At 39.5% G+C, this 14122-nt stretch overlaps 1 protein-coding gene across 3 annotated transcripts in view; it reads right to left on the reverse strand.

Annotated features, from left to right (window-relative positions):
* TLN2 (talin 2) overlaps positions 1–14122 on the reverse strand; it is a 202163-nt gene that overhangs the window by 53373 nt on the left and 134668 nt on the right. For all 3 annotated transcript variants that reach the window (XM_049812946.1, XM_049812945.1, XM_049812947.1), the window contains exons 31-37: positions 13044–13183; positions 8299–8392; positions 5247–5336; positions 3968–4090; positions 2515–2658; positions 2165–2326; positions 897–1037 (exon numbers count right to left, since the gene is read on the reverse strand). In XM_049812946.1, coding sequence (XP_049668903.1) covers positions 897–1037; positions 2165–2326; positions 2515–2658; positions 3968–4090; positions 5247–5336; positions 8299–8392; positions 13044–13183 — 894 coding nt within the window. The remainder of the gene's footprint in view (positions 1–896; positions 1038–2164; positions 2327–2514; positions 2659–3967; positions 4091–5246; positions 5337–8298; positions 8393–13043; positions 13184–14122) is intronic.

Genomic DNA, 14122 nt, shown 5'->3' on the forward strand with positions numbered 1-14122 from the left:
ACTTGCAAGATCCAACCAAGTGTGCTCTTCTCCCAGGAATTAGTTGAACTACAATACTCTGTGTGTGTCATTGTCTCCATATCTATTTTATTGCCCGTAATCTGGTAAACCCAGGTACCACAGGCCTGGAAAGCAGGCTTAGATTTCAGCTACAGCCCCACAACTTTAAGACTGCAACAGTCACTGCATTATCTGATATTGCCAGCTGGAACAGAGGCTGCAAAAGCAGGAAGGAGCAGTTGGAGAGTCAGTAACAATACATGACCTCTACTTCAAAGCTTTTATGAAGCTTGAAGGATTTTTCTTCACCCCCCACCCCGAAAAACCCCCTTTATTAGTTACTTTAAATACTGTTCTGTTGTAGTTACAGGGGTTGAGGATGGAGAACTCACAAAAAAAAAAAAAAAAAAACCAAACAAAAAAAAAAAACCACCAAAGACCAGAAGGCCCACAGAAAGTTATTCTTCCCAGGAAACCTGCTTCTTGTCATCATGACCATATAATTTTTGAAAGGGAAGAGCCCCAGTGACATCCCTTAAATCCTTTTCAGAACTAATTAGGTTCCATTTGTTAAAGCTGCTCTTGAGGGAAAAAGGGAAATTTATTACTTTATCACATGGAATAATCCAGCTAACAAGACACTTGAGTCACCTGTACTGTATCACTTTACCAACAGGAGACTGGCAGCACCTAGTGTAGCCTAACTAGTTTTATCCTACTGGTGCAAAATTCAAGGTCCAAGGTTAAGCAAAAGACAGCAGAATGCCCTATGAACACCCAGGAACACAGAGACACACTTAGGGGTCAGGTCTTTACACTCGCTTCCTCTCTCCTGACACACGATTAATTCGACATTTTCAACTTTTTGAGGGTGGAAGTGCAACATCCTGCCTTACCTCAGTGCTGATCTGTGCTGGTATGCTGACAAATTCTGGATTCGAAGCAAACGCCGTCAGATTTTCCACAGCCTCTATCAAAGGTGCAGTAGCAATTCTGCACTTGTTGCGGTTCTCTTCAGAGAAATCACCATCCAGGGCCTGGAAATTAAATCATGATTGAGTTCTGTCTGAATGGGTTTCTTTGCAAAATTGAAAGAAGATGGTTTAATTCTTCATAGTTTTAAACTGTTGTGTGTTTACGACATTTGAAACTTTGTCCACAAACAAGGCTGATGCAAAGAATGTGATCCTTTAAGCATGTGCTTCTTTCCTTAACTGCTTATTGACCCTAAACTTAAAACTGCTGCTTTGCTTCAGAAGACTGAATAAAGCTCCTCTATCATTGCACTCTGATGACTCTTGTAAACTGTGTCTCAACACCTCATGCTCCAAATAGTGGAAGTGGTTCTTTCCTATATAGTGATTGTTTAAAAAAATTTTTTTTTTAAGCAAACCAATGATTTATTGCTCTCATTTTCATACAAGTCAACTGATCTCTTTCATAATCTCATAGGAAAGATTTCAGTATGATGGACCTTCTGTGTAACATAATAGAACCTTCCAGTCCTAAGAGCATAATGATTTTAAAAGACTTTCAGTAGCAGATCAGCTAATGGCTTCCAGAAGGGTTTAGAATCATGAGTCCTCTATGGCTTAACAAGTATTATTTCTGCTTGCATGAGGAAAAACTACCTCCTGCCAAATTGCAGGCAGTTATCTGGAAAATAAAAGGTTACTATTAACAGGACACTATTAAACAGCAGCAACATAAATGGCTTCTGTTTCGTTCCCACTATCATTTTTCTTTTTTTTTCTCTCACAAATATGGTAAAGCTGTCAGAAATGCCTCCACAAACCTCCGGATGTTGAGCAATGTAACACCCTTAAAAACCTTCACATTCAGTTGTTTGCAAATTATTCTCACAGTTCAAACTCATTAAATACATTGACATAGAGGTGTCTCATACTGGATGGGCCAGCTGCCTCTCCTAATACTAATTTTGCCCAATTCTTTCCATCTTGACTACAGCATAGTTATACCACTGAACGTGCTTTCCAATCCAGGTCTTCAAAAAAAAGTAATAAATGCTTTCTTAAACCATACATATCACAGAATGTAAAAAGATATTTCTAACTGTTCTGATTCTGTTTCAACTGGGGGGGGGGGGGGGGGAGGCAATAAAAACACAAAGGAAGAACGAAGCACAATTAAGCAGCATTTGTACCTTGATAGTTTTAACCAGGTTAGCAGTGCTGTTTGCAACTTCCTTGGCAGACTGCACAAAGTGTCTCTTGGCAACAGGATTCGCTGTCTTTGATGAAGCAATGCGACAAGCATTGCACAAAGCAGAAGTATGTTTGGCCACAATTGTGGCAGCTGATAATACCTGCAAAAATAGGTGGCACAAAACAAGCAGATTGTCAAAGGAGCATGACAGTTACTCTATTCTAGCTTTGCAAAGTCGCAGTTCAAAGCCATGCAAGAGTTTCAAATCAAAACTCCTTTGCGTGGTCACAAATAAAGACAAGTCATGTGTCCTAACAATGACAGTCTCATGCAATCCTCTGGAATCACCTGTGATGGGCTGCTTGCTGGATCTACCAAGTTCTGGCAAGCCATCTGGATTGCTTGATTGGCTCTGGCAAATTGAATTGGGTCAACAAGACCCTGCTGACCAGCCTGACTGTTTGGATCCGAGATGCCAACCAGGTAAGCAGCCTAGAAATGGAGAAAGGAAGAAAACAATCCTAAGAAACAATGCTAAATCCATCTTGATCCTTTGATAAGATTGCCATATGTCACAGCACATGGTGGTCAGAGATTATCCAGAAACCACACTGTGAAGTACTATAACTTTTTTTTGGTAATAAATCTCCGGAATCCTCTGAAACCAAGAAAACTTACCCTTACACTTGTGAAATTTATTTAGTCAAAACAAAACTGTCCACTGTTTAAGCAGTTGGTATCCCTGGAAATGTTATTTTTCACTTGCATAGCTAATAGAAAGAGCTTTAATGCTCACAAACATCAGCAAATTATTTACTAGATTCGCCACAGTTGAAGGTGGTGAGGGTCTTCATGAAGCCTGAGTAGAAAACCAATTCACAGCAAATGCACTACTGCTGAGTGTAGGACCCATCAAGTCTGCAGTTGCTGGTGTCACTGAAGCTCAAGATGTCTGATGGACAAACTTACTTTCTCAATTAAACAAAAGTTTCATGCCTCTCAACAAGGAGGAATTGTCTGAACTGTCAAAACTGTATTTGAAGATTTCTTGCTGAATTTCCATTACAGATAAAATTATCTGTCATCTTGATATGCCAGTAAGGCAATGCAGGGTTAGATGTGGAGGAGATCATCTGTACTGAGACATTCCATATTTGGGGAAATCAAGAGGTGGTTTCCAGATGCAGAGGATCATTCGCTCCCCCCCCCCAGCCAAATCCTTCACTGAAGAGGCTGTATCAGCTCTCAAGAGTTCAAGTCATCTAGTTATCAGATCAGTGAAATCACAGTGACCAGTTCCAGACTCTAATTAGTTTTAGTATCTTAAGAATTTCGGTCATTCCCAAAGTATCTGAACAGCTGAAACAAGTTGCTTATTATTTAAACTGTCTGAAATTAGTAGTGCTCCTCACGAATTTTTATGAATGAAGTTAAAGTTGATTTATTTATTTTAACTGTGACTGGTTTTTGTGCGCTTCTCTACAATGTAGTAGTTCAGACCTTGAGCTGCAAACATGAATTCCGTATGCTGCAGCTTTGACATTTGCTTTATCCTCAAAAAAGTTTCCTTCTTGATGTCATTTCCCTTCCTTATAAAATATGCATGTTATTGCCCTCTGCCGCTTCTACAACATACAGCAATGTATGCGCAATTTCTGTGGATCTACATAGAGCTCACTGCGTAGTACAAGATCATAATTTGTTTGGCCACAAGAAGTGAATCTCAGATTCACACACCCACAACATGAGCTTGCTAAAAAAATAAGCACATATACTTGCTTTACAGACTTCATTAGCTTACCTGAGCTGCTGCCTCTGTGAGGCCACAAAGAGCCTTGGACGCAACTCCAACACATTCTCCAAAGACTAAAAGATCACCAGTTTTTGCATTCTGGGAAATGCCTGCCATTGATTCTCCAAGAACCTCAGAAATTTAAAAAAAAAAAAAAAAAAAGGTTACTTTCCCAATATGCTTCCCTACCACTCAAAGGCAAGTGATTCCTGGCTTTGAGCCAGTTCCGGCCCACAAACCTCTTTGATTTGGCTTCCAGAAATGATAGCTAGTTATCAGCTTCACTGAACTGGGCACATTTCTCTGTGTGGCATAAGGGATAAGGCATGCAGTTCAACAGTGCCGAACATGAACACTATTATAGCGCAAATGACTACGAGGATACAAAATTAACCCTCATCATTTTTGCTATCATCTACTAGCCATCACAGCTAGCCTGGCACTAGGTACATTTCACAAACTGCAGAACATGACAACCAATCCTACAGCTGCTGTTGACACATCCGGGACCTTCTTTGCCCGCAAACTCACTGAAACTCAGTGGAAATGAAATTGCATCTAGTCTGCTGGAACCATCTGAATGTCAGAATGCACATTAATTCCCACAGTGTCTCCCACTGAATTCAATGTATTTTCTTCTAAAATTCAAAATAAGGTCTGACTGCAATAGAGCATTAGATGCAAGGTGATATGCGCATCCATTGAGCACTTTGCTTTTCTTTTAGAGAAGGAAGGAACTGAGACAATTCCAACACATCAGGTAATAAGGACACCAAAAGCAAAGCTTCAAAGGCAAATATACTGCATGGTATGTTTAAAAATAACTCAAGAGATTTCACACAGATTTTCTGACATGCTAGAGTATCTGGACTGCTCCGACATTTCTCTAAGCTGTTTTGCACAGAACAATACAATAGTATTTCATTGCCAAGCCTCCCATTTACACTTTGGGCCCTTCTAACATAGCTGCAGTCAAAATATACCATGAAAGTATGACATGCTGTCTAACATACAAGAGAGGAAGGGAGAAAGAGGGAAACTAAACAGCACTGCCTACCAGTCATGTAATTAAAAATTTCTTACTGAGGCAATATGCCTTCTAAGTGACCAAAACCTGAAATTACCTGTAAGAGACCTATCTCAGGCTGAGTTTTATCAAGGAATGCAGCATACACTTGTAGCTATAAACACTGTGCTGTGTTTCTAACATATTTGATATGCATGTGGAAACTTACAATAACCAAAATGCACTTTTCCAATTGGCACAAAGGTGGGAAAAGGAAATTACCTTTGAGTTTTCCATCACGCTCTCAATACAATCGAAATATGAGAGATCGCTCACAGGTTCATTAGGGTTATCCAGCATTCCCTTCACTGTCTGAAATGACAAAAGAAACTCTGATTATTGGCAGAGCCTGAAAAAATGAGCTGAGAAGAACACAGACCATCACAACTATCCTGCTTATACCACTGTAATCTTACAACTTTGTCTCCAGCAGGCAAACAAAACTACATGCTGAGGGCTCACACACAGATGAGCGTGTTACACATTAAACGCTACCCTACATTAACTGAACTGTGATAACTACACATTTGTGCATTACAAATCTGATGGAAGTATAGGCTAATGTGGTTTACCTTGTGTTTGTGATGAGTGATTTTATGTATGGTCAGTTAGCAAGGCTCAGCTGACATGAGGTAATCTGGTTTTCTTTTCATTGTCAACAGTCTAATAGATGTTTTCAGTACTATTTTAAATTTCATAAATGGAATTACAAGAGTGATAGGAAAACCAGCTACCATTTGTTCAGTACTGTCTAGAGACACAAAAGGGCTACCGAGTGCAAGTCAACCACCTGCCTGCCTCTTACTACTAGTGTCAACAGATTCCACCAACACAGCTCCCTCTGTCAGAAAACTATATATACTAGTTGGTTTAAATTTATTTTTCTGAGGTGATTCTGATTCCTGGAAGTAACAACATGAAAGTCAGTCACATATTCATTGAGAAGAATCAATGCATTTTGATAACAAAACTTGTAAAAAGCTGTAAAATGCATCAGAGTAATTCTTTTATATGTAAAATATCTGCAATATGCCTTTTTCCAAATTTGGAGAAGCACTATTTTCTGCCAAATATCAGGCAGAAAAGACTTTTAGTCTTTCCGTTGAAAGTTAAATCATTAAGTATAGAAAGATACGAACATCTGTATCTGATGTTGCCTTCCACCTAAAGGAAATCTAGGCATGATTTTAAACCCTTAAGCTTTTCTTGTAACTAAACTCCTAACATTAATATATACCTACACTATTTTTAACAGCCCAGCTATTGCTTTTTAAAATACATAGTCTAGTTTAAAGCCTTACAGCAATTAAACTGCGAGAACAATGTGATGTAAAGAAGTCCTATCTAGCAAACAATTTCCAGTTGCCTCTTCTCTCTTTCTCAGTTCTCACAGACATTGCAGCAACACTTCATTGTTGTGTTCCGTCTTTAAGTAACAACTTGTAAAGCAAACAATGTTCCTGCAGCTTTCACACTACTATGGAGACAGAAGCCTCAAAGTAAGGAAACAGAACAGTGAAATACAAGCCAGCACAAACTTCCCACTGACATATATTTGCTATTACTATAACACCTTTGTCAATCCTTTCAGCTGAAACACTGGGCAAGTTTAGCTATCTCATTGGAGGTCATACGGTAAGGTCCTCTCTAAACACAATTTTCCAGAGTCTGCAGGGAAGACTACAGAGCATACCACAGTCTGTCAAATCCAAGGTGAGACACTCTTTCTACAGAAACAATACTTTTTAGTACTTTTAATAAGCCTTGGGAAGACTAGAAATAGTAGGCAATGAATTGGGGAAATGAAGGGAAGAGGTAAGAGGTTACTCATTGTAAAGAGAAATTGAAAGTTAAGACTACTAAGAATGCTTTCCCCCAGATTTGATAGATTCCTCAGGTCACTTTGATACCAGTCTCCAGTCTGGTTTCAGGACTCTGTGGTTTTGCCTCAGTTTCCCTTTTCTCAGAAATTAATCTAAGTCCATACATCCAGGCTTTTCTCACTAATTGTCCCTCTCAGGCAAGTGTCTCCTGAAGTTCAAGATGCTACAGATCTTCCTTCTCCCCTTCCCAGGCTCTGCTCACAATCCATGCAAGCCGTGTTATTGGCACAGAACCCTCTGTGATGACTTCTTAAGGCTGTTCTGCCCTACATTTCTTCCCTAAGCTCTCATTAGCTGGGAATTCTTATCTTTCACATCCCTGCTGTTTTGCAGATCTCTCCCCATTAGTCTTCTAGAAAGTCCTGAGAAATGGCACTTCATTGCCCCTGCTTGCTCCACCCCTATATTCTGCAGTGATTTCAGGAAGCCATTACATTACAGCCCAATTTTCAGTTTTCTCTTTCTATTGTTTGAACTTGCTGCCACTCCCTTTAACCAAGGAGAGAACACTACTAAGCTCAAGAAGCTAAGAATTCAGAAGTACAAAGCAGCTCCTAGGCAAACTCCTATGAATATTTTGGGATGATGACTGTGGGCTTGTGTATTAAAAAAGCTCACAATATCCTGGAACACACTGCAATGATCTTTGTATACTTTTGATACCAAGGGGTAGAAATAAAAACCTTGAAGTGTTTTATGCTCTCTACACAGGACAGTCATCCCTTGATATTCTGACCTTTACAGCAAACAACAAGCATTTAGTTTAATTAAAAAGACACCATTTCCTACTATTATAAGCAGCTGTGTCTGTGATCAGTGTACAACCTTAGGTCTTTCAACTGACCTGCTACCCGCTATTTAGCCAGCCAAACATTTCACTCATGAATGAGAACATACCTTGCAAAAACCTGTATTGACACACATGTCCTATCAGCTTGGCTGTGACAAAGCAGATACAAGGCATCAAAAATCTACACTAAGAAAAAGCAGGATAAAAGATGGTAAACATAATCCTAAAGTGGGATGTAACAACATTCTATAAGCAGAAAAGTCAAGATACTGCAGCTCCCTCCAGTGCACTGCTGGTAACGGGAATGTCTATCTCGTCATGATTCTTCCTTAATTCACAGTAAGTATGAATAATAAGGACTTAACTGTACCTTTTTTGAGGGGCAGGGAAGAAGAGTTGGGGACAGAGCAGCAAATTTCATTCTGACCAAAACTACAAGATGTTCACAGAGATTCTATGCTTACCTCATAGGGAATTAAAACCCCTGCCATAGATACCAAATCAGAAGACAGTGACAGCAGCTAATAGGACAAAGAAAACCAAGGAAACAAACATTTGGGGCCCATGTTTATTGATAAGAACTTCTGAAATGTAATAATACCTCCAATTCTCTGAGTGCGTTATCACATTCCTTCTGGCCAGGAGCTTGCTGGGTGCACAGCGTGATGAGCTGATTTATACTCTCAGTCACAGCTCTAGGGAGAGTAGAAGGAAAAAAGGTAAATTTAAAAGTTAAATTATTCCCCTCATTAAAACTTTTGTTTTCTTAAGTGTAGACTGCATAGAGATTTAAAACCCTGATGTTCTACTACATTTTTTCTTCTCAGTGTTTGGGGATTAACTGTATGTTAAACAGTTCACCCTGAGACCTCTTCTTTAACAAGCTTCATAGGAGCCTAACATTCTCACTAGAGCATTTGATAGTGATCCACACCTGAAAAATCTATGCCTTCAGTGCAAACAATTGAGAAGTTAGTCCAGAACAAGCAAAAGCTTCATCTCACAGCAGCAAGTATATTGGGTGTCTGTGGCAAGGTTCTGGCTGCAGGGGTGGTCTCTGTGAGAAGAGGCCAGGGGCTGCCCCATGCCAGGCACAGCTGGTTCCAGATGGCTCCAACAGACCCACCGCAGGACACAGCTGAGCCCAGCAGCCAAGCTGGCAGCACCTCTGGGAAAATATTGGTAAGAAAGAGCAAAACACCACCTGGCAGCGGGCCAATGTCAACCCGCTACACTAGCACAGTGACATAACTTAGCTGCTAAAAAGTATTTTAGCACTTCTCCAGGTCTGATATTAAGTGAATAATTTCTCAGCTAGCACTCCAGAAGTCTTAAAAGACACAGAAACAAGTGGCTAGTGTGTCAAAAAATGTTTGAATGTAAAGTAATATTATACACCCTTTGCTAGCAAAGTCTTGTATTGTCTGACATACTGTATTACACACACACACACATCTAATCCTGCTATATATTTCTGTAGTCTGTTATCAAGTTGTTGTTTTTTCTCTTTAAGTAGTCATTGATACTATCAGAGTCAACATGCATCAGCTCCCTTAGGTTTAAATCCACAGACAAGGTATTTTTGCATTACATTTCTATGGAGTTCACAGTTCTGGTGCTCTTGAACATAGACTGAACCTGACATACAATATAGTCGCTATCTGTGTTTACGATGAATGCTCTGATATAAAGCAAAATTCATTATAACTAGATTCATTTTAGACTAATGGCTAAACACCCAGGAAAGTAGCTTCTAGAAAAAGAGACTTTGCAGGAGGAAGTAGAGGTCTGCTGTTCATTGTTATTAATCAAAGATCATTTTCTATAGCTAGGCATGTTGTCACCAACTTGCAAAAACTCAGCTTGCATTGTGACATTATAGTGGAATGGAATTTTTTTGTGTTGTTTCTCACGGCAAATTACAAAATGAGTGAAATCAGAATGCATGGAGAATATGCTTTCCTCTGGCCTTGAAAAATCTGCAAGGCATTTGGATTATTTTTTCTTTAAGAAAACCGTCACTTGATAACATGATTGGTAATATCAATAACATGACTACCTAGATGGATAGTAGCATACTGTTACAGAAGGAAACAGGACATGCTTACTACATTTACACCAGGTTTCATGTTTATTTCCAGGGAAAAAAGAATGGAAACTAACAATGTCATGGTTTAACCCCAGCCAGCAACTAAGCACCATGCAGCTGCTCACTCCCTCCCTCCCCCACCCAGTGGGATGGGGGAGAAAAATCAGGAAAAGAAGTAAAACTCGTGGGTTGAGATAAGAACAGTTTAATAGAACAGAAAAGAAGAAACTAATAATGATAATGATAACACTAATAAAATGACAACAGTAGTAATAAAAGGATTGGAATGTACAAATGATGCGCAGGGCAATTGCTCAGCACCCGCCGACCAACACCCAGCTAGTCCCCAAGTGGCGATTCCCTCCGTCCCCACTCCCCCCAGTTCCTATACTAAATGGGACGTCACACGGTATGGAATACCCCATTGGCCACTTCGGGTCAGCTGCCCTGGCTGTGTCCTGTGCCAAATTCTTGTGCCCCTCCAGCCTTCTCACTGGCTGGGCATGAGAAGCTGAAAAATCCTTGACTTTAGACTAAACATTACTTGGCAAAAACTGAACACATCAGTGTGTTTATCAACATTCTTCTCATATCCAACTCAAAAACATAGCACTATGCCAGCTATTAGGAAGACAATTAACTCTGTCCCAGCTGAAACCAGGACAGACAGACATATTTGTTTAACTGAGACTCCTACCCTTTTCAGTAGGTTTGGTGTCCTTGTGGAGCCATTTTCCCCCAAGTTCCTTTGTCTTTCAGGACTGTTACATATATATGTCTTGTGTCCTGTCTGGCATACTGTATTATACACACGTAGTACTGCTATATATTTATATAGTCTGTTATCAGACAGATTTGGTTTTTATCTTCAACTTAAAATTGATATTCTCCAAGTCAATGTGTGTGCGTTTATATACACAAATGTTTTTACAATTATTATCTATCTCTGAAAAACAACATGCATGGCTTCACCAACATAACATCAATACAAAGGATGGATTCTCAACCTCCTGAACATCAATGATTTCTATGCATGTGAAAAATATCATTGCATACAGACATATGAATAGATGGCAAAAACGGAAAGTTCTGTTCACTCCCAGAGAAACTTTACGCAAAAATAACTTGTCCACTGTTGATTTTAATCTAAGAGAGACAACGCATTTTGACTTGGAGAGTATCAGTAATTAAAGAAAAAAACCCCAAACTTGGTAATAGACTAGAATTGTCAGCACTGTAGAGGATGCAGTGTGACCTCATGAATATCATTACCACACACTAGGTACCCTGTGTGCAGGAATACACCCAGTGCACTAGCGTTACTTTTAAAACTATTTGGAAGCAGTGGAACCAGGAAGGTGGCCCCTCAAACACCAATCCCAGAGCGGAAGACGACGGCTAGGACTCTAAAAGCCACATTTGTTTTCATCAAATACAGCATATAAATACTTGGATCTTGCAGGGAACTCAGCCACCGTTGCAGTCTTATGAGACTGTCAGAGGAAGTCAAGAAAAATGCCTCCACAGGGAGGCCAAAGCTACTAAAAAGTTGGAGTGTCTATTATAGCTGGAACAAAGGGGGAAGAAAGGAAAGAAAATACAAGAAAATTAATCACAGTACTGTAGAAGATGAGAGAAAAATGAGAAGATAAGCTATCTTATAAACAGGAAGCAAAGGAAGCTGTGCCTCTTTTTTCATTTTTATGAGAAAAGGGAAAGTAAAAATACTTGACTCTGACCATATCACAGCAGGGAAAGAGAACAGAGCCCTGGAAACTTGTCACAAGTAGCCATGGAGGATTTGAGAAGGGAAATACGGTGTCTGCTTAGCGTCTTAAACACAAACTAAGAATTGGTACAGTATTTACTTTTCATGGTTATCTGATGTCTATGTAAAGTCTTATGCATGCAGACACACATACACACGCTAACAGCATGTCAAAATAGAACATCTAAAGGCTCTACATGGTTTGTCTCCCTTTTTATATTACATGCTTCTACAGAGGGAATACCAACCCGGCAGAAACTAACAACTAACCGGGCTTCACCGAGAACACTAACTTGCTCTACATGCCAAATAGGAATGCTCCAAGCCTAAAGCAGAAATTTGTAGCAGTCTGATGCTGTGGCAATATGAAAGCTCATGCAACTCCCTCACTTTTAAGCAGTGTGCTTTTGATTACCTACAATTTTCCTAGAAGCTATTTAATTCCGGGGAGACAAGATGGATGTCAGAGTTGGTTTTGTTTTGTTTTTAACAAATATGACAAAGTAAAGTAGCATAACTTCTTTAAAAAGTGCTTTATTAAAGGAGTGGATTTATTTTTTAAAAATTAAGTTATTGCTATTAGAAAGAGATGACTTCAAGGTCCAGGACAAACAACTACATTATCCCCAAGGAAGTAACAGTCTTCACGTACTCACTTCCTGTCTAGGCTAATATTTGCGAGTATAAACATTTTGGAACACAATATTGTGTGTTCCACATGATCTCAGATGTTCATCTGATTTAACGTTGACATTTCTAGGTGTGATGTCTATCTGTCCTTCAGCAGTCTTTTTCCAGTCTGATATTTGAACATTCCATTTACAAACTTAGAAAACTGAATAAAAAGTTAATTAGGGGGAAAAAAAATTGTGAAAAAGATTTGACAAAGTGAAGGAGATAAAATTTTCCAGTCAAACACTGAAATGCAGTGTTATTTTTCTCATAAACAGTGAGTGCCTTGACTGAGAAACACGGTCCACAAGATGAAATTCAGGGCATGATTGACAGAATCTTTAAAGTAAGGGTATCTTCCACCAAATAAACATAGCATCTAACCTCTTCAAGTTTACTTGATCATACACACTTTTAATGATAGGTAGCCACAACATGATTTTTAAGCACATTCTATATAATAATGTTATTCAATTTCTTTTCTTTGTTAGGGATTGAGAGGCTTACTGTTAGCTACTGCCTTGTCAGAACACAGATGGTAAAAAACCAGTAGGTAAAACACACTAGTCCCTTTGAAAAACCAGGCCAACTCTTCAACTGCTGGTTCTTATTTCCACCAATGGTAACAAGTTATGGCAGTTACGGAACTACTCCAAAATAAGTAGTTTTCCTCTGGCCTACTTTTTTTTTAAATAGAACTGCAGGTTCCAACCACTCAGTTAACTGCCAATAGCAGAAGAATATATAAACACATTACAAATATCACAGAGAAATGCAAACATCTTAGGAAAACCTAAAGCAAGCAACACATCCTTACCTTGCTGCTGCTGCTAAGAGGTTTTTGGCATTAGGAGCTCCAGGATCAACAGACAGCGACTTGGCAGCTAGTAACAGCTTGCTGGAAGCCATAGAGATGCTCTTGAGGTTACCTATTACTTGAATCTGGTCCTCTTTAGTCTGGAAAGCCACAGCAGCATAACATTAAGTGCAGAACTTGCAATAAAGAGTGTGCCCTAAAACCACGTTTGGAAACCCAGTTTATCCACCTGAAACCACTGACATGCAGGGGACCATAGTCTGGAGAAAAACATGGACCAAAGCCTCTCTTCACCCAGACAGGTGCCTCTAGCTTCCCTTACATAACAGAAGAAGAAACCCATATAACAAATAGCTTGGTTTCTAACAATGGCAGTATTCACAAATGAGCAACGGAGAAACTTTACTAGTTGTTGAACAACGCTTTTGTTGTCAAGACTCTCATGTGTCTCTGCCTGGCACAACTGATCCACATTATTCAGTGTACACTCCCTGTATTCTAGCAACCTCTGTGTAACCCACAGGCTCTGTAGCATCTAACTGGGATTACTCACACAGAAAGATCCCTCCAGAAAGTCCTCTATCCCAAGGAAATGTGTTTCTATAAGCCTACTTTGGTAAACATCCTGACTTGGATGTTCTATTATTTATTTTAAGCCATTGGTTGAAAAGGAAAACCTGTATCAACATACAGTTACAGGAACTAGTGCATTATCACAGCAAACAGCCATGACTAGATTCTTCTGTCAACGATCAGTAGAAATGAATCCATTCTTTCTAATGGTCTATTCAGGGATTTACGTAAAGAGGTGCTTATTACTCAGCTGATGTGAATAGCTTTTACTCTATATTTCCATTCTGCTTCCTCCCTACCCCAGCATTTTGCTGGGCATCCAAAATACCTGGTATTGCTTCTATTCAGGCTAAATAACTACACACAGACAGAGAGCATTCTCTTTGCAAAGATCAGCCATTAATAACCAAGATGGTTATCAACCCCTATATCAGCAGGATAAGCAAATCCGCAAGGGCCACAAGGTCATCATCAGCAGGAATTATCTTTTCAAGTAGCTATTTGCA

This window comes from Accipiter gentilis, chromosome 10, assembly GCF_929443795.1.
Source record: "Accipiter gentilis chromosome 10, bAccGen1.1, whole genome shotgun sequence".
NCBI lineage: Eukaryota > Metazoa > Chordata > Aves > Accipitriformes > Accipitridae > Astur > Astur gentilis.